Source organism: Gossypium arboreum, chromosome 9 (genome assembly GCF_025698485.1).
Source record: "Gossypium arboreum isolate Shixiya-1 chromosome 9, ASM2569848v2, whole genome shotgun sequence".
In the NCBI taxonomy this organism is placed as follows: domain Eukaryota; kingdom Viridiplantae; phylum Streptophyta; class Magnoliopsida; order Malvales; family Malvaceae; genus Gossypium; species Gossypium arboreum.
The window spans coordinates 79999841-80021148 of record NC_069078.1 but is presented as its reverse complement, the minus strand read 5'-3'; the positions used below and the strand labels follow the sequence as shown (position 1 = coordinate 80021148).

The window sequence follows — 21308 nt, the reverse complement described above, 5'->3', positions numbered from 1 at the left end:
AGGTGATATTATTTCAATCAGGTTTCTTTTGGATATTTTGAACCGTCCATTATAATTTGGTCTGATTTGGTTCTATTGTCCATTTTTTCACGTTAATTTATGGTTTTGAATATTTAGACTTATTTTGACAAAATGAGATTTGTTTTATATCTTTTGAATATTATTTGACAAAATTTCAATTTTTTCATGAATATTTCTAAAAATAATAATATTTGATGAACTTTTAAATTATTTTCACTAATTTAAATATAAAATATTTATTTTTATATCATAAAAATAAAAAGTTTATATATTAAATAAAAATAGAATTCGGTTCGGTTCGGTTCAATTTTGAATAACTGTGGTTTTTAAATTTGCATTCCAAAAATCATTCAAAGACCTCGATTCAAATCACTTTTCATTTTTCTTGCTCAACTCTATTGTTGGGAGGATTTTACCTAAATACCAGCCTTAACCCAAACATGAATAGACTTAGACCATAAAATGAATAAGGACATATGTGATTATACCAAAATAATAATAATAATAATAATAATAATAACAATAATAATTTAATTCACATATTAAATACTAGAAATCTTATCACACGATATGAGTCTGAACTCACAAATTTAAAACACAGACGTGTGTTTAAAAATAATATGCAATAAACAATGAAATATATGTTTTAAAACTAATTAATCATAATAATATATTAAATATGTATGATATTAAAATAAAAATAAATTAAATTATAAATAAAATGACATTTAAACACATAAATACATCGGATAAATAATATTAGAATCGAGTTAACTTGTGACACAAACTCAATTAACATTATTAATTTATATAATTGGTGGAGATAAAAATTGTGCATATTAAAAATATGTATAAATAATATCGAAATAAAATTTTAGTTGAGTGATAAATTTAAAATTTTATTAACTCAATTGATGTGGATTCAAATTCAATAGTATGCATGTTTTTCTTGGTTTTATTAAAATAAAAAAAATTACTATTGTTTTTTTATTAAAAATGAAAAGACTAAAATAATTTAAAATAATATGATTTAATTTAATTACAGAAGATTTTCATTAAAATGAAAAGATTAAAATATCTTAGAATAATATGACTTATTATAATTATAAAAATATTTTAGTAATTTTCTAATCGAATTAACACTGATTAATTCGTACCATTAACTTTGTTAAGAGTTATATTAATGATATAGATAATATACATCATATTTCAACTAATAATATATTATTTACATCTAAATCAAAACATTTTAAAATTTAATCATCGATTTAATTTGAAAACTATATATTTCGAATATAGAATTGTCTCATTGGGGAAAAAGTGCGAGTGAAATAGACAATGTGATAGCAAAGCACATCCTTGTCACAGTTTTATGGCAAAAATTGTCGAAAAAAAACCCTTCAAAATTCAATTATCCAAAATAACCAAAGAAGAATAAACGTAATTTTATGTGAACGAGAATAAGATTAACCAAAATGGAAGGACAGGCTTCCATGTGTCTCCTATAGAACTGATACAGACAGGAGTGGATCAACCAAAACGGAGGAATTGGTCCAATGTAATTTTTGCTTTACCCTTCTGTGACCGGTAAACTCACCGGTTAGTCCAGTTAAAGCCACAACTTATATAAATGTAAGCAGTTTTTTTTCGTGGGTTTAACCAAAAAAAGTTGCAGTTTTGGGTGGTTTCATGGGGGTTTTATATTGATCAGACACAAACTCAAAAAACCCATTTTTAGAGGTGAGTTTTTTTTCAAATTTTTTTTTGTCTTGGTCGTAAAACTTGCAAATTTTGGGTCATTTAGGACATTGTTTTCTGCTCGGTGGAAAGTTTTAAGGTAGTTTTTGGCTTTGAGTATTTGAGAAGTTTGTTATTCCAAGTGGAACATTTTGATTTTTTATTTCTAGTTGTGTTTACAGATGATTAGATTTTGAGGATCTAAAAAGCCCAGTTCTCTAAATTATAAAATAATATTCAATGAGATAATTCTTTTGACATGTGCTGTCCTGGTTTTGTTATTTTATTGCAGTAATAAATTACAAGACATGGACTGAAATTGATTTTCCTCTTACACCATTTTTGAATGTCTAGTATCTTTCTGTCTGAATTTCCCTTTTCAAATGTAGGTGTTTTTTTTGTTTTTTTTTTCTTTATCCCACACATATAGATACTAGATTATGATCCTTCAAATACTTTGAAAAATCGAGTATATTCATGTCGGACCTGTATTTTAGAGTCCAAGTAACATTGATGCCTAGTGGTTTGTAAAGAACTGTTCCGTTTCCGGATTCCCCTATTTTGATGGTATAGAATTATCTCATAAGGACTGCCTTAGGTTGCATTATATGTTATGAGGGCTGCCTTTGGTTTCATTATGCCATCGATAAATCATGTTTTTAGGTACGATTTTCATTTACCAACATGCTATGGAGTCGATGGAGTTCAATTTTTGTTTTCTCATAGGCATTGCTGTATAGGTGACTGAACCATGCTGTATTGCTCGTATTAGACTCGAAACCTTTGAATACGTACTAAGTTTACGCCTGCCTCATTCATCCTTAAATGAGATGCCATTGCTTGCTTGTTTTTACATGCATCTATCTTTCTTCTTTCTTGTTCAGGCAAAATCTCTTGTTCAATTTGTTGAGTTTTCTAACTTTTTGGGCTTCGGTTTTCAGTTTTCATATTTCTGAATCATTTTGGATCATCAATTTCGTACTATTCGTTTGCTGTATTTATTTTTCTCATTTACAGAATCTAGTCTACCTCGTTGGTTATGCTTAATGAGTTCTTTTTTCAATGAGTGCCTAAGACATGGTGTCACAGACAAGATTGGAATATGGTTTCATCGGCTACCAGGTGCCTGTGTTCCCTCGAGCTTCTAGATCAGCAAGGGTAAAGAAATGCTCATGTTCGTATTTTTTATGTTCAAAAAATAGTTTTTTTTTTCTTTTTTAAAATACTGTTATTGCTTGCTGCTGGTTTCAGGTTAGGGTGCCAATTAGGAAGAAAAGTGGGAACAATGAGAAACATGCTTTCGAAATTTTGGTTAGTGTAGCCGGTGATTTTTTGCAGGAAGGTGAAACTTTTGTGCCTCCTAACTGTAAAAAGGATCAGCAAAATGCTTGTAAGAATCGTGTTTTAAAGGAACAAGAGGATGAGATTCAATCATCGAAGTGCAACCTTTCCGATAAGGAAACGTACAATGAAAAAACTTTATCTGGTTATCACCAAATCCGTACAGTGAATAAGTTCTCACATGCTCCAGACCAGTTTAATTTGAAACCCTATTCAAGTTTAAAGGGCTTCGATAAGTTGGCCAATGTCAGTGGTAGAAACGCAAACCATTCTTCTGAATTAGGCATTTCTTCTCTTATATCTGGGGAATTTTCTGTAGGGCAATTTGAGGATGCAGGAGCTGAACTTTCAATCATTCAAACTGTAAAAAGTGAAACTCTTCAGCCTACAGGCAGTTTGGATGCGTTGGAAATGGACTGTAAACCTCCTCATTATTTCTGTTCAGGAAGCAAGACATCATTGTTCAAGGATTGGACAACTCTGGGTCCTTCTAGGCGTTCTGATACTATAGAGACAGTTAGTAGAGATGATAACGGAAATTACATGGCAGATCAAAGAATTAAGAACCTGTCTTCATCCAGACGTTGGAGAGTATCTCCGAATTTGAATGGTGGGGCTTCCTTTAGAAATGGTATATGACCATCCTATGGTATATTAATAATGGATTCTGCTCTTGTAGTATGAATGTAATTCTAGATGTCATGATACAGTCTATTGAAGTCGCTGAAGTTTGCGACTAGTAATAAGTTCCTGCTTATGTTACTGGATATGGTAGGCATTCATTCCCATAGTTGTTCTTTTAGCAGCATAAATTACCTTCTTGACTAAATGCTATTTCCTGATTAACTAATGTTTTCAGATGGGAAAAGAAGAAAGATTTTCCACGATGGGAGAACTAGTTATAGTCGTCAAAGATCGAAGAGGATCTCTCCTTTGAAGACAAGGGATTTCTTTAATCAATGCCGCTTCTATGGGTCGGATCGAGGCTTTCAGCTTGATGACAGATTCAATTCTGCTGCTGACAAGAGAGTCGATGATGATAATTATTGTGCAGGTTCAATTTGGCTGCCAGCTTCTGCTTTTAGTTTATTTTCTGCTCTTTGGCTTTAGGGATAGATTCAGTTTTTTCTGAATAATCTGTCCTCTTACGTGCAGCCATTAGAGTGGCATCCTCAGTTGCAAGTCCACATCCACATCCTGGGTCCAGAGACTGTAATGGTATGAAGATCTTTGGTGCAATGTTTTAGTATGTGATCTGATGGCCGTATTATCCATCCATTCTAACCTTTCTTCCTTTTCTTTTTCGGGTTTATTCAGTGAAGCTTCGGATTAAATCCTTCAAGGTTCCAGAACTTCTTGTTGAGATTCCTACAACCGCCACTGTTGGTTCACTGAAAGTATGCAGTACTGCCTTCTTTGCTGTTATTTGATTATTTTCTAATCTTTTATGTACAAAATTTTATCCATTCGATAAAATGCATATTCTTATCACCGGTGCATAGGTCATTTCAAGAAATAATGTATGACCATATCAGAGATGAAGCGGCTTCTTATTCTTCAATTTCATAGATATGAAGTCAAGCATATTGGTTCCTATCTGTATATTGCTGATAATTAATGTCCAGTGGTTATTATAGAGGTCAGTCATGGAAGCAGTGACTACTGTACTTGGAGATGGCTTACATGTCGGCATCCTTCTTCAAGGAAAGAAGGTTAGAGATGACAGTAAAACTCTAATTCAGACTGGTATTTCTCGAGATGGCAAGCATCGTAATTTGGGATTTATGTTGGAGCCCAGGCACGCACAAATTAAACTACCTCGATGCTTGGGAGAGCAGGGGATAACAAGGTAAGTATTTAGTATTTGTTAGGGTGACCTTTCAATTGTCCTCCATCCTCACCTCTTTCCTTCTTCTCATTCTGTCTTCACTTCGTGGTCCGTGCTCTTGCTCTCTTTTCAAAAATTTTGATGGTTTAATTGTTTGTCTTCTAGTCATGCGACATCTTTTACTCTAGATCCGAGGACTTCTAGCATCTCCCTTGATCCTCCTGTGGTTGGTTGCATCAATGGTGCTCAAAGGGACCATCACCTAGTTCCCTCTCTTCCCAATATATCAGCTAGTACTACTCTTCCGAATTCCCAATCTGGAGTATCAGTCCCAGCCATTAGTGGGGAGGCATTGGCTGTGGTTCCGATTCATCACAGAGCTGGGCGTCGCGAGTTTGTCCAGCGGCGTATCAGAAGACCCTTCTCTGTTTCAGAAGTAGAAGCATTGGTTCAGGCAGTTGAGAAACTAGGAACCGGAAGGTTACTTTTACAATCATCCTTTGGTTGATGAATGTTTGATTTGCTGACTCTGGTGCTTTGGGCTAAGCTTCTTTTAATTTTTTTGTAGGTGGCGTGATGTCAAATTACGTGCTTTTGACAACGCAAAGCATCGTACATATGTGGATTTGAAGGTGAATGGTCCATTTTTGTTTCTGCTTCAGATTGGAGGTTCATTGTTGTCCATTCCCTACTGACCTTTCATTACGGAATATGTTTAGAACAACTGCGTGGTTTTATGTATAAATTTTTTTTAGTAATTAGTTCTTTTAAAGTTTCCTTCACCACTCTTCCAGGGTTTGGTTTTCCGAACTGGATTCCATTATCTTGAGATTCTTTAGTTGTTGAATATTGTATACGTGTTAGAGGATTTTTCACATAGTTGAGGGAATATGGTACAGGATAAGTGGAAGACATTGGTCCATACAGCAAGAATCTCTCCTCAGCAAAGGAGAGGAGAACCCGTGCCACAAGAGCTTTTGGACAGGGTCCTTGCGGTCCATGCCTACCGGTCCCAACAGCAGGCTAAGCAACAGCAACTAAAATCAGGTGTCTGAGGTTTGACTACATCTCTGGTCGATCTTGTAAATCTGTGTAGTGAAATCTTCTGTAAATGAAAATTATGTTTAGTAATAGTATGCTCTCACTTCAAAGTTGACCTGAAACCAAACCATCTGCCTTTGTCGGATAGAGTTCGGTTACATGATTTGTTGAATAAACAAATGTATGCTTAGATGCTTTTGTAATAATAGTTTGAATTTTAATTTCTAACAACATTGTATCATTGTTTTTTGTTTTAACAGGAAATGTTCATGAAAGAATATTTCAGTAAATATGATTCTTTTACTTAATATTGTGGAATATGTCTAGAGTTTACTTAATAAAGGGCAATTGGGATAAACAAAGAATGAATCTATTATATCTGGAAGCTGTTTCTAACGAATGTATAAACCCTGATGTCCTTCAGTAGATTTTGATAGCTTGCTGGGGGCAATTTCACATTAGCAGGGGGGATAAAACTACTGCTATAGTTTGCCCATCATTGCAAATAATATTCTGGTTCTTAGTGCAAACAATTTCCTTTTCTCAAACAACTTTATTACATGATGTTTTGGCTGTTCCTTTTACAACAGTCTCCATGTCATATCTCATGTTCCTAAAAATTGTATGGCTTTCAAAGCAAATCAAAAGATAGAAATGAGAGCAAATATTACTCAAATATCGAGTTCCATAGCAATGTCAGACAAAAATAACACTAGGAATGCTAATTCTTTGATAATATCATCACACCATCACCTTAGTAGACCAGCTGAGAGTTGCTTGTTTGTATACCTCTCTGCAGATCATAGCATGGTTTTAGAAGTTTGAGATACTGATAAAAAGTTTTTAGGAGCATAACATCACTCAAAGTCTAAGACGGAAGTTATGGAACTTGAGAATTAGAAACGAGTAGTGATCTGGGAAAAAAGAGCCTTAAAATCCTTTGTTGGGTTGCCAACTCCCTCAGGTTTCGAGGCTAAATCAAACGCCTTAAATTTGGCCTCCTCAAATTTCAGTGCCTGTTTGAAAAGAAAACAAATAAATGTGCATGATTATGGCAATCCAATGTCAACGGTGAGGATTATAAATATGTGAAAGGCGATACCTGAATGCAGACTTCTGCTACATCAGGCCTGGCAATTGTTTTTGTTTCAGTCTGAAGAAGCTCATCATCCTTCCCGACAAGTAGTTCTCTGATGCCACCATCTCTATCTTGCAGCCCTCCAGCCCTAACTTGGCCACAAAGGATCACTGTTAGTTGTAAAGTCATACGGATTTAACAAACAATAATTTTGAAGTCAATAGCATTTCCACTAGTAGAATAGAGAGGGGGAAAATAAGGGACACCGACAATATTAAACGACCAGTGGTTGTCTACCTGATAATTGTGTATGGGACGCCAGAGTCAGCCAAATACTGCTCAGCCTTTCTCTTCCAGACCTGTGAAAGAGAAAAAAAAAAAGAAACTAAATAATTCATCAGTACTCACTATTCTCTCGAGCAGGAGGGCAAGCAAATGAGGGAGCAGTTTATTAGTACTGAAAAGGATGCTAACCAAAATGTTCCCATTGCCCAAGCTGTTCAAGGGATGGTTAGGGTTTGTTCCACCCATGGACCCAACCAACACAATTTGCTTCACTCCAGCCTCCTTAGCTGCCCATTTCAATATGGGTTTTTATTATATGATTCGGTTAAGTAAAAACTGGACATGTAGAGTGAACATTTAGGAACAATTTAGATGAACAACTCACCAACATCTATTTGGTTTTTCTGACCAATCCAGTCAACCTAAGAAACATGATAAGATAGCCTTAACATCAATCTAGTGAAGAACAATAGAAAACAAGACTAACAATCATAGAATTAGAAGATGAAAATGGTTTACTTGCTCAGGGTATGCTCCATCTTCAAAATAGAACTCAGGCCTTCCGCCTTTCGTCGGATCAAACCCAGGTTTCATTCTAGGAACAGCACTAGTAAGAATTATGAGTGCATCAATTCCTTGCATGGCAGGAACCAGAGTGGTGGTATCCCTGATATCCCCAACAAACACATCATCTGCTCCACCAATTGTCTCCTTGCTTTCTGGAGTTCTAACCAATCCTCTCACAACAAACTGATCGGACCTCTCTTTCAGCTTCTTGTAAACTATCTGACCTGCCAAACTCCCACAAATAGATTCATGTTAATCCCAGGACATTAACAGCCAATCTTCGATTGAAAAACGGAACCACCATGGCTACGAAATAGATAATAAGCAGAGGAAAACATAAATGCAACTCATCTAAGCATCCCATCGAGATCATTTTTGTTCAACTCCATTTGAAGCCTATATTAAGATTAATTATACATACAGCACAACAGCCTACTGAATCGACACTAAGAAGCCTTCTAAATGAGACATTTTTCATATGTAAAGCATTAAAGAAAACCAATAAGAAGGGCTAAATTTGCCTCCAATTATCCTATAGAGTAACAATTTTTCCTTGTAATTGCAAGAAACCATAGCAATCGAAATAAACATTGATATGCTCATTAACTTGAAAACAACAGAAATATCATAAATCCATGACAAACTCCAAGGTTATCACACTATTCGCAACCAAATTTCTCGGCATACCAACAGAACTCCCTAAAACCCCCCCAAAACCCAATTCACCCATTAACAGAACTCCTCTTAATATATCAAGAGAAAGAGAGAGAGAGAACCTGTTCTGCCAGCGGCTCCAGTGACAAGCACAGTGCTGAGATCAGCCATGGAAGCTACTACCAGAGATGTTCTCCTAAAACCCTTGTTTTGTCGCGTTGAGTAAGAAGGGAATGAAGATGAAAAAGGGTTGAAGCTAAGAGAGGAGGGAGTAGAACAATGTGGAAGTTTTCTTGTTAAGGGTGATGATGACGCCACGCAATTACATTTATGATTTAATGAAGCAGCTGGAGCTGGTGCAACCCTGTTGTTGGAAAATACCAATGGGACACGTGTAAGCGTAGCCATTGATCCAGAAGGGTTGGGTTAGGGCGGGTTGTATCCGACCGCCGGTAAGGCTAGCAAAATTGTGATGAGGAATAAATTAAAGGTTTTGGATTGGTTGCTGCCGTTACAAAGAGGTAGTTGAATTGTAAGAAATGTTCATAATATTATAACATATTATGAATTTTCTTATCCTCCTACCTGCCAATCTCCCTTATCCCATCCTCTTCACTACTTTTATTGCCGTTAAATTGGTTAGCCCATGAATTTATTGTGTTCGGTGAATCTGTTGAGGCCCATCATTTTGTTGAACCCCCTCTTTAATTGCTAATTAAATGCCACTTTTTCTTATTTCCACTCAAATTCAGATTCTTTAATTCTTAGTAAACATAACATATAATTTATAAAGAAAACTGCACAATTTTCTAACTCCATGGTTTGTTTGTCAATTTTAACCGTAGAAACTAAATTTATTTTTGGGTAAATTTCACCAAAGGGTCTTTCAACTATTAATAACTTAATATTTTGATAATTTAATTTTTAAAAATTTCAAATTGATGGTTGAACTACTTAATTAAATGTTTTCATTCAAATCTTGAATGAATTATTTGAAAATTCTTATTTAAACTTAAGGTTTTTTTGAGTTCGACTAGTAAGTTTCAAACGAAGATTCGATAATCGGTACGATAGATTAGTACCTATCAATGAGTAGAACATACTTTAAATCCAAGTTAATCTAATAATTAATGTCAAAAATCAAAGAAAAAACTATTTATATTTTATTTTGTAAATTTGTGACATTTAAAATTTCAGGAGAAAAAAATTGAAATATAAAATAGACGGTGAAATTTTGATTAGTACAAGTATTACGCGCAAAAGAGTAGCGAGCAAAGAGAATCATATGACACAGCTTTTAACCTTTATTTTTTATGTTTAGCATTGTTCTTGCTGTAGGAAACAGCTTTTAACCTTAAAAGCTGTGCCAACAACGATGCTAGATTGACACAGCTTAGATAAGCAAACCATGAACAAATCAAATCAGTAGCTTAATTTAAGACCAAAATCGGAGGACTATCTCATTTTCGGTTTAGGCATTCGGTTTTCCCTTTTACAGCTTCAAGTTTGGTTTGGATAAATTGGAGGCGAAATGAGTATATTAATTAACATCTGAAAAGAATATATTTTTAGACAACCATAGGAGAGAACTATGCAGGCACCACCTCAGGTTCCAAGGGAGCTGAACCATCATCCCCTGCAGTTCTACCTTCGTCTTTTGTGTCCTAGGGTTCCTTGTTTTCTTCTTGGAACCCTTGTTTAAACCTTTCATAATTTGTGGGTTCACTCGACTTAAAAGGCCGTTTCCCTAGGAGCCGAACCAAGTCCTCCTGGTGAAGGACGTCTTTTCAAGAAGCAATTCTGCGACCTGAGTCACATGCTCTTTGTGCTCCTCTATCAGCTGCATTGTTCGTTCATATGCCTTAACCACCCACTTTCTTACTTCGCTGTCAATTATTGCACCAGTCTTGCTGCTGTAAGGCTTGGTCATCTCGAATGCGTCCCTTTGAGGGAAAGAAAGCAAACCAACCTTGTCACTGAAACCATACACTGCCACCTGGGTATAGGTCATCTTGGTTACTTTCTTCAAGTCACTCTGCGCTCCAGTTGATATCTTCCTCAACAAAACCTACTCCACATACCACGATCTAATACTTGGTTAGAAATCTACCATGCAACATGGAAGCATTCGATTCCATGCACAGGCAAAATTTCTATAATTAAGATATCAATGGCACTGAAAAGTGCAAAATATTACGGCCAAAACATGTATATGGAAGAAAATGTAAAACTGCAACAAACGAGCCCCTTTCTAGACGATACCTGAAGACAAGATACTAAAGCTTCTGTTTCAAGTTCAACCTCGGAACTGAATGGTCAAGCACGCAGCAATTATGCAGACATGATTCAAGTTAGAGGCAACAAACATATGATATTGCTAATCAGATCTTAAGTTCTAAATAAGTTTCATGTTACTAATTCTGGAAGATATTAAGATAGACAAAGAAAAGTGTGAGGAGGTGAACTGAAATTTCACCTGCTTAGCATCTCGACCACCTAGTGTCATGCAAGTCACATCAGAAAGCTGCTCTTTGGTCATTAGAAGATTTTCATTGGGAACATACTGTGCAAATCCTAATGTTGCGATACCACAAGGAACAATAGTTACTTTAAGCAATGGTTCCGCATGTTCCAAGAATCAACCAGCAACAGCATGGCCAGATTCATGGTAAGCGACTGTTTGACTTTCCAACTTGCTTATAACCTGCATACCAGACCAAAAATGTTGAAGACGACAAAGCTTCATCGCATACTTGCAGAAATTAGTCAGAACTGAGAAAAGGATAAATCATGTCTCTATTAGACACTACATAAGCTGAAGAATGAACATCACACAGAGAACAAGTGATAAAAAGACATTCTGTTCTTGGTACAAACTTTACACGAAAATCCTGAAATGTATTATACCACTACAGAGGAAAATGGAGAACCTGATTTTGACATTGAAAATTCAAAATCACTCTTCTACGCACTCAATTACATCTCCATAAACATAATCAACAACATAGACCAATCGAGATAGTATCGCAGTCCATCAGTAAACGAAAGAGACAGAGGGTGAGGAACAACACACCTTGTTCTTCTTTTCTAAACCACCTATTACTCTGTCTACAGCTGCCTCAAAATGTTCCATGGTTATCACAGCACTTCCATTTCTGGCAGCAATCAATGCTGCTTCATTGAAAACGTTTGCAATGTCTGCTCCAGCAAAGCCAGGGGTTAGAGCGGCAAGTCACTGAGAGCAATATGATGGCTCATTATCAAGTTTTAGTTTCTTCAAGTATATCTGAAAGACTTGGCCACGACCCTTAATGTCAAGTAGTCAACTGTAATTTGACGATCAAACCAACCTGGTCTCAACAGGGCTCTGTCTAAAATATTAGGCCTATTAGTGCCATCAAACCCAACAACTCCAGAAGTTGTTCCAAATCCGCGCATTTCTACAAGCAACTGATTAAGAGTACTTTCACGCTCGCCATTGCCACCAGAAAAGCCTCCACGACCCCTTGCTCTACCTATTGCATCAATCTCATCAATAAATATGATACTAGGAGCACATTGCCTTGCCTCTTGGAATAAGCTTCTCACTCTTGACGGCCCAACTCCAACAAACATTTTCATAAAATCTGATCCAGACATAGAGAGGAAAGGCACACCGGATTCACCAGCAGTTGCCTTAGCAAGAAGTGTCTTCCCTGTGCCAGAAAGACCAACAAAAAATGCACCTTTGGGAATCTTAGCTCCTAATTCCTCATATTTCTTAGGGTTCTTTAAGAAATGCACAAACTCCATAATTTCTTGCTTTGCCTCATCACAGCCAGCAACATCATTAAAAAGGACCTGAGACAACAAGACAAAATGTAAACCATTATCAAGATGATTACCTTCAAAACTTACTTTGTAAACAGGTAAGAAAACAGCACTAAAGTCTCAAAGCAAACTTCTAACAATGGCTTACCTTGTCCTTCGCATTCTTGTCCATTTTTTTGATCTGCGCCTTTCCAATATTAAATATTCCACGACCACCTCGTCCCCCAGGATCACCAACTTCAAATCCACTTTGCATTCTTCTCCCCATAAACCAAAAGGTCCCTAAGAGCAAGAGTGTGGGTCCAAAGCGCAGCAACTCCTGGAACCGGTTCACTTCACTTACATAAGTTACAGGTACATAATTATGAGGATCTATCCCCAATGCTTCTTGGACTTCCTCTAGCTTCTCCTCGAAAGATTCAACACTCCCTATGTAAAGTAGTACTTATTTTGGCTTATCTTTCTTTTGGTAGGGGCTCCAGTGGTAGGAGATTCTATAGCATCATCAGTAGTTTGATTTGCATCACAAGGCGTGCTCCTCGCATACACTTTTGCAACTGATTTATTAGTAACAACAATTTTTTCCACCAAGCCAGGTTCGAGGAGTTGTTTTTGAACTCTTGGAAACTAATCTGAAGAACACATCAAACAGAGAGAGGGGGGGGGGTTGAGGGTGGAAATTATAATCTTTTTCAACTAATAGAGGTTCCATATTTTTCCAAATAAACCATACACGATAGGCATTTACTTCAACATGCTTTATCTTTTTCAGCCACATATTTTTTACTAGAAAATAGGATTTCTCATGGGTATGAATTGCATATTTGAACAAGAACATAAGAAAATTTATATTAATCAGATGCACTTTCAACACAAGTATGAATTTGATGTCAGTTTTCACTTACTTCAGCATTGCAACTAAATCAGACAAAAGCAATTTCCCTATTTCTAAAGTTCTAAATAATCGCCAAGTCGTTTAATCTTTCGTTAATAAAATTTAAAAGATATCCATTACATGAAGTACCTATGGATCCTCCAGATTTCTGTTCATTAGCCTTAGGAATTCTCTTCTTGTTCTTTGGGTGGTAATTTTCATAAGCTACAATAATACAAAATTAAAAATTAAAAGAAAAGTCAATATAAAAGGCGTAACTTTTAAAAAATATATATGCATATATAAAAATAGGGAATTGTGTTAACTCACTTCTTTTCTTAGGACCACCACTGGAGAAAAGCCGCCTAATCCTAGGGTTTCCGAGAATCGAATCCAAAATAGACAATCGTGCATTGAGAACAAGCTTCTTCCCAGCTTCAGCTAGTGCAAAATATCCCCTTAACAGCCCTAACCCTTAACTGAAGTGTGAAATGCATGCATTTCCGACAGGCCTTGGTATATGCCTTTCATTCAATAACAGATTTCTCGATATTACATTCTGCAGAAACGAATATTCAAATTTTCATCATAAAAAAAATAAATAACAAAACTTGGAGACTGAAAAAATTTGAATTTAAAAGCAAAAGAGGAAAATGTTATTACATTTTCGAAATTGAAACGAGACGAGCAGGAGAGAGAGCGACCAATTCTAGAGAAAATCATTTCAATAGACTAACGATATTAACATGAGCCGATTCAGAATGGATAACTATCGAAGGATGAGTTGCCAATTTGGCTTCTGTTTGGTTGATGAGAAAATAATACCTTTAAAAAAAAAAATTACTTATTCTATCTTGTTTGATTTTGAAGAGGCACAGAGCAGAGATGGCTGGTCTGCCGCGGTATTTAACAAGTTCATTTTTGTCATTTCGAATTGAGTTTCAGGTTTCTGGGCCTCTGGCTAATCCAAAATGAGTTGTCGTTGTTGTTATGAACAAACCGAATAGGCCAAAAATCCCTTTCCCTCATTGGGCTGTAAATGCGCAAGAATTGAGTTAGGGTGAAGACTAGTTTTTCACGCTGAACGATCTAATCGAATCAGTCAGTTTTTTTTTTCATATTTTAATTTGATTAGTGCTCACCCTTAGGTGGTGATTTTGTGATCCAATATCGTATTTTATGGTGTTTGATTAAAATTTTAATGTTTTAAAAGAATAGGTGTATATGATTTATAAATCCTACTTAATATTTCTAAAAAATTATTCTTCAATGAAAAACATCGTTTGATTAGAAAGAAAATATGATACTAAAAAAAAGGGTACAAATACAATAGTGGAGACTTGGAAGATTGTTTGGGTTATTTCTTTTCTACCCACTAAGCACAAAATATTTACCTAATGCTAGAGTTTATGCTTAATATATCTAAATATGGGTCATAAAAAGGAGAAGTAGATAGTGAATAAGGTGAAGCAGGAGGAGAACGAGAGTAATTAGAAGATGAAGAAGACGAAGAAATGGAGGAAATATTATTGTTATGTGAAGGATTCCTTATCACCCAAGGCACCACATCTTCGAGCAGCCCTTGTTGGCTAAACCCTGCTTCCAAACTCATTTCTGGAGGGCAACCCTCAATGGAGCTTGGCAGTGGCTCGATGTTGGTATAATTTGCTATAGTTTCCGGGACTTGTGATTCAGCTTCGGAAATGCCTTGCTTGGCCTTCTTGGCTGGTGAAATGGTATCATCTGGAGAAGGCTGGTGGTGGTTATCGAGTGGGAGATATGGATAGGCAAAGTGCAGGTGAAATCCTTCATAGGTGATGATCAGCGTATCTGGCTCATCTTTTGACCTCTCCACCTGCTTCTTTGCACTGCATCTTGGGTTCCTGCACTTGTAATAGCTCCTGTTTCAAAGCCACTTGTTACTTAAACACTTCAAAAGATTAACATGGAATCATTTAAATAAAACTGACCCAACCCATCCGGATCAAGTGAATTGCCACACTTCTAATAGTCACTAGTTGCACAATGTAAAATACTTAATTTGAACTTCTTCTTTTTACATTTATAATTGACCTACATATCCCTAACAAGAGTAAATTACACCAAAAATAGAGTTGTTTTGCGATTGAAACCTACAAGATAGGGTTTTATGTAAACACCTAGTACTGCTAGGTTTCAATACTTTTGAACTCGTGATATGTGTGGGGATAACAATTACAAAAGGACTGGGACATGCGCCTTAAATGCAAAATTACTTAAGATATATAGAGGTCCCAAGGAAAGTAACTGATGATGGCATTATCAAATCCAGTTCTAAGACTTGACTAGGGATATTGTCGTATGATATTTGTCGGGTGATGCATGTGCTTTTCCTTTCCTTTTATCCGTTTCTGTCAGGTGGTTAGGGGAATCGAAAGTTTCAAGGGATTTCTATTCTCGGCAAAACTTTCAGTCCTGTGTCATGACTCGATTCAGCCCGCGAGACATGAGCCGTGTCATGATTGTTTATCTTGGGTACCCTCAAGTCTCAAAGTTTTGCCACCCTCACACAAATGAGTATATTCTACTTGCGGATACCAATTTAGCTTAGAAGAGAAAGATAGTTACATACCTTGGATTTGGGGTGTTTTTGATCCATTTTTGCCCATATTTCCTCCATTTATATCCATCATCTGCCATGCAATTGCCATAGTTTTTTATCTTTAAAGTATACTTATTCTCAATCTTAGTCAAACCTCTTTCCTGCTGTATCGAATTAATTCTGCAAAAAAGAAAAGGTTGTTCATTTAAATATCAAATGAAAACTAGTTAAGGAAAATACAGGAGGAAACCAAATTAACCTGTTTTGCTGTTGTACTTGATATTGAGTACCGTTCCATGTTTTCACTGACAAAGCATTCTGGATATCTTCAATCCTCGGCCCTGCACAGATGAGTCGCTTAGTGGAATCTTCTCCTGAAGTTTTAGATTTGGGTCCTTGCTGTAGGACAAAGAGAGGAGACTCATCATCAAGAAGCTCTCTCACAAGTTCATCTTCGCAGCCAAACCTATCATCCTTCTGCTCTTTCTCCATCACAGTACTTATTCTCAACGATAACTAAATTAAGCCTTGCATTGATTGAACTACTAATAAGATGAAGTATAAGAAGAGGAAAAAAACTTAGCTTTTACAACAAGAATAACCCCAAAGAGACAATGCAATAATTAGCCAGGAGGAGGAAACTGGTGGAGCAGATGAAGGAAAGTTTATGAGGTTTAGATTTTACGTGTGAGCCCTCTTGACTTTAAATTAAGAGTTTCTATGCTTAGGCTTGTACCTATATATGTTGACTTTTGCTAAGAATATCCTATTCCTGTAGTTGTTATAATTTTCTGGTTAATTCATCAAGTGTCAGGTCAACCACTGAATATTTATAATGTACAAGTATGTAATATTTATAATGTACTCTAAAAAATTATACGTAAAAAATAATAATTCAGTGTATATTAATGTTTAAATAACATATACCCTTCTGCACAAATCATTGAAGCCTTTAGGCAGTTGAGCATATATTATTAGTTAAATTGGGTTGATGGAGATACTTAAGTTGGATAATCAAAGTCATCATCATGATTAATTTGACCTCGACTTAATAGTAGGGTTGTTTTGCATGTAGAACGTTCTAGAAAAAAAAATTATGAAGAAAGTGGCTAAACATTTGGTTTAAGATCTTCAAAGCAAAACTTGAAGACAATACCAAATTCATCAATAGAATTGACGAACACATCCATATCCAACATATTAAAAAAGTAGATCAATAATGCAATAGACAGATCTCTGACATGCATAATTAGCTGAAGCAGATAATCAAAATATAATCCTGTCAATGGAGGGGACAACATCTAGTTTGCTCCAATTTCTATATGAGAAGAAGAAAAAAACTGATACAAAAATATGCACAAAACTTTATCTTCAACACGAGACGATTTCGGAGCAGTTGCTTGAGAGTGAGGGAAGTTTTGTAGGTATTCGGCTTTGACTTGGTGGATATCCAAGAAAAAACAAAGGTGAGGCTCCCCTTGGAACGTCAAGACAAATGGTTTTGACTGTCAGATGGGTCGTAATTAAGGAGTCAGCCAACGATTTAAATTGCCATATCCAATTATTTATCGTAACAAACAAAGGGGTAAACTTTGATGTAAAATTCTTGCCGCCACCCCGAATGGAGACGAAATGCTAAATGGAGGTTATGTAAAAAGTCAACCCTTGGGACCATCGGGGTTGAGATTTAGCGGCACCTTTGGTAGGATTGAGGTCAAAATTCACGTGTGGAGAAAAATGCAGCAGTTTCAGCTGTCCCCTCGGGGGCTGGCTGACGGTGCAACCAACAAAACCATGTTAGGGCAGAATAAAAGAGGGGACCCCTTTAATGCATGGGATAGATGGACTGTAGCCAGGGGCGGTGGCACAAATTTTTGAAATTTCTTAATTTTAATTTTAATTAAATTCTTTTATTTTTTTCTGAAAATTCTAATTAACTACACAAAATTTTTAAAATTTTAATTAAACATTAATTTTAAAAGTTCTCATTAAAATTAGGGACTGGAAATAATTATTCAAATTTGATATGAACCGAATAAAGAGTTACTTTGTGACTTTGAGTTATAATCATAAATATATATTCAATGATTAGTTTATCTATTTTTATTTGCTTAAAATTGGTCTCTTTAATTTTTTTTTTCATTTTCAATTATTATTATTTTTTTTGTTAACTCTGTTAAAAAGTTACGAGCAATCATAAATTTAGCCCATTAATCTTTACAACCTCCTTTTTGAAAAAATAAAGGGACTAGTATGCGGAAATGAGTGTTGATATTGTTTTGAAATGAATTGAAACTATTTGATATGATTTGATGATGTATGGGAGTGTTTTTGAGTCAGATTTTCAGCTCTAAGGATCTAGATGTTAGAACATGACTTGGTTGTACCGGTATAACCAAGTCAGTAACTAAAATGCTACAATAATGAATAGAGATACCGATATCTTGGAGAGAGATTCTACTACCTCTGCCCCTAAACCGCAAAACTTGTGTGTTTTTAAGCTAAAAATGATCCTAAACAAAGTCCCAATGATATAATTTTACAACAAAACTTTAGAAAACATTCGAGAAGTGTTCTAAGACCTTAGAAATGTTCTTTTTAATAAACAGAAGAGGTAAGTGGCTTGATTTATAAGAGAGTGTTCTATTGTTTTAATCCCAGAAGTGTGCTTTCTAAGCAGATTAAGCAATCAAAAATTTATTTTACGCTTTTACCTCATCATAATATTTGAAAATCTATTGGGCATAGGGTTTTAGAAATGTGAAAACATAAATGTTTGAAACCCTTAAACTAATTTTATGATGAATTTATGCTAAAAGAAGCTTTCTGAATGCAAACATTTTGTTAATGTGATATCACTCATCTGTACCAATTGTTGGGGGCAAACGAGAGGTGTTAGACAAGGTGTCATCCACCAAGTTCCTTATTTTATTTAAGCATTTAAAGTTTAACCTCATTCAAAGAACAAATAATTGCTAGTGTAGAAGAAATTTCATTATATAAATCAAGTAATGTTTATGATTAGTTTATATTATGATTTGACTCTTAAATTTTAGTCAATCTCACTTTATAACTTAATTTTTTTTTTTGTCTCATATTGACACCTAAATTATTCTTCTATTATAGCTTTTGATCGAAAGAATTAAAGGAAAAAAAAATCAGTGCACATAACTAATGAGAATGTGTCATTTGTCTACCTTTTTCCATGTCATCTATGAGGGGGCTAATGACTGATGAAGTGGCCAATGACCAATGATGTGGCAATTGATTGATCATTGGTTGGCGTTAGTCGACCATTAATTACATTGACAGACCACTAATAGAAGTTTATCGATGTTAATTGGTTGTTGGTTGTTGACCGTCGAGCTTTAACTCTTAACCATTTTAATATATATTTTAAAAATTTAAAAGTTTTAGAATTAATTTTTTGAATATTTATATTTTACATACCATGTATAATTTTATATATTAAATATATAATAAATTTTCAATTTTTATTTATTTTGAATTTATGTATATTTTCCCACTTTTTATATTCTATATCTTTTTGAAGAAAAGATTGTGCTTTTATTAATTTAATAAAATAAACCGAAACCATTAACAAACTTAGCAGTAGACCCAACAAACAGGCCCAGAAACATAGGTCTGAAAAACCAAACTAAAATTTAATATAATCTTATAAAATTTCAAACTTAATATAATTTTGACATTTTATATTTTGTATAATGTTTTTATAAATTTATTTTATATAATTTACATATTATAAAAATAATTTTATTGAATTAATAATTTTTATATGTTTTTTCTATTTTTAATTTTATATATTATATATTTTTTTAATGGATGCCATATCATCATTGTCATGTGTAAATGAACGTCATATGGTGCATTCTCATTGATTAAGTGTACCACTTTTTAACACATTTTTTGTAGGACCAAATTTATGTCCGGGCCCAAAGCTCACAAACTTAAACCCAAATTCACTACACAGCCCAACTAATTTATGCCATGACTCAATACAAGAAACTATCCACTACCTCCATCACCGCCACACCCTACTAAATCAACCCACTAAATCACCCCACTAACTCCATCACCCCACATCACACCACTTGCCTACAAAAAGAAAGGGCAATCAGTTGTAAAAGTTGGCTATAAAAGTCATTCAAAACTATTGTACAAAGGGGGAGTTCTTTTTTGGAGATTAATCAAATATCAAAGCAAAAGAGGTTTTCTTTGTCTATTCTCGTTTTAAGTTCTTTGTTTGTTTATTGTTTTCCTTTCAATTTTATTTTGTTTTCTTATACGAAAGTAAAAATAAAAGGAAGAAGTTTACCCATTTTAGAATTACCGAAAAATGGTTTTTTTGAGGTCCGGTTCTTGTCTGCAGTGGTATGCAATGACCCGTGAAGTCGATGACGAACAAGGCGGATGATGGCGGATTTAGAAGGAGGGGAGAGTGTTATTTTTAATATTGTTATTATTATTATTATTATTATTATTATTATTATTATTATTATTATTATTATTATTATTATTATTGTTATTATACTTATTTTATTCTTATTACTATTATTTTGTATATAATTATTATCATTATTGATTTATTATTATTAGAAACATATTTTTATTTTATTATTTTTATATTATTATTTTTATTAATATATTATTATTATTGTCTTCTATTTTGTTGTTGTTATTATTATTTTAATCGTTATTACTATGTTTATGGTTATTGTAGCATTATTCTAATATTACTATTATTATAGTTAATTAATTCTACATTTTCATTACCTATATATTTTCTTTTTATGTTTGTTTTATCCTCCATATGTATATATATTATCGTTTTCACATTATTATTTTTATGTATAGATCCTTTCTTTATCTATGTATATATATATTATATTTTCACATGTACAATTTATTTCTTTTGAAAATCCCGTTTTAAAACTATACTCTGTCTATTTTGACTATTTTCTTATTATTAATATGTGTATTATAGGAATCATTTTTCCTATTTTATTCATTTTATATATTTATATAATTGTTTTATTTCTTTTGTTTGTACCATTATTAACATGTTACCACTACCATTTTATTATTTGTCATTAAATCTTTTTTGCCACTATGTTTTATTGTTAATATGCATCGTTCAGCTTATTATGGTAATGTTATTTGCATATGACATACCATTATTTTCATTTTTTAAAATTTTAATTGCCCAAATTAATTTATTCACAGATTTATTCTCAATTGTTTTTAAAATAATGGCAATGTTCGGTATTTAAAGACTTCGAAGAATAGTGCCCTAACGTACTGGGTTTCGCTTTCTTTGTTTGTCTTGAATATTCGGATATCCTCTTACCAGTTCACTCTAAAAAATTTTCAAAATAAAGGCAATGGTCAGTATTTAAAGAATTCGAAGAATCGTGCCCTAACGTACTGGGTTTCGCTTTCTTTGTTTGTTTTGAATATTCGAATATCCTCT

General features: G+C 34.3%; 2 protein-coding genes and 1 pseudogene across 5 annotated transcripts; 1 reads left to right on the top strand and 2 right to left on the bottom strand.

The window, feature by feature from the left end:
• The first annotated feature begins 1338 nt into the window (after positions 1-1338).
• LOC108454685 (telomere repeat-binding protein 2-like) lies at positions 1339-6258 on the top strand. Of its 4 annotated transcripts, none has more exons than XM_017753219.2 (10): positions 1339-1761; positions 2834-2916; positions 3010-3730; positions 3959-4153; positions 4255-4317; positions 4417-4496; positions 4737-4948; positions 5093-5407; positions 5496-5559; positions 5827-6258. In XM_017753219.2, exons 2-10 carry the CDS (start codon positions 2836-2838, stop codon positions 5980-5982), a joined length of 1887 nt encoding a protein of 628 aa, XP_017608708.1. In that variant the 5' UTR covers positions 1339-1761; positions 2834-2835; the 3' UTR covers positions 5983-6258. The 4 variants fall into 4 exon arrangements, with proteins under 4 accessions (XP_017608708.1, XP_052875422.1, XP_017608707.1 ...); XM_053019462.1 differs by having other exon boundaries at positions 5496-5596; XM_017753218.2 differs by having other exon boundaries at positions 2776-2916.
• Positions 6259-6485: 227 nt separating this feature from the next.
• On the bottom strand, positions 6486-9179 carry LOC108456812 (uncharacterized protein At5g02240). Its single transcript, XM_017755494.2, has 7 exons — positions 8675-9179; positions 7851-8122; positions 7717-7753; positions 7521-7618; positions 7344-7405; positions 7071-7194; positions 6486-6984 (listed from the first exon to the last, which is right to left on the bottom strand). The coding sequence occupies exons 1-7, from the start codon at positions 8958-8960 to the stop codon at positions 6865-6867; spliced, it is 999 nt and encodes a 332-aa protein (XP_017610983.1). The 5' UTR covers positions 8961-9179; the 3' UTR covers positions 6486-6864.
• A 784-nt stretch (positions 9180-9963) lies between these two features.
• LOC108455527 (ATP-dependent zinc metalloprotease FTSH 8, mitochondrial-like) lies at positions 9964-14848 on the bottom strand (annotated as a pseudogene).
• Between the last annotated feature and the right edge of the window lie 6460 nt (positions 14849-21308).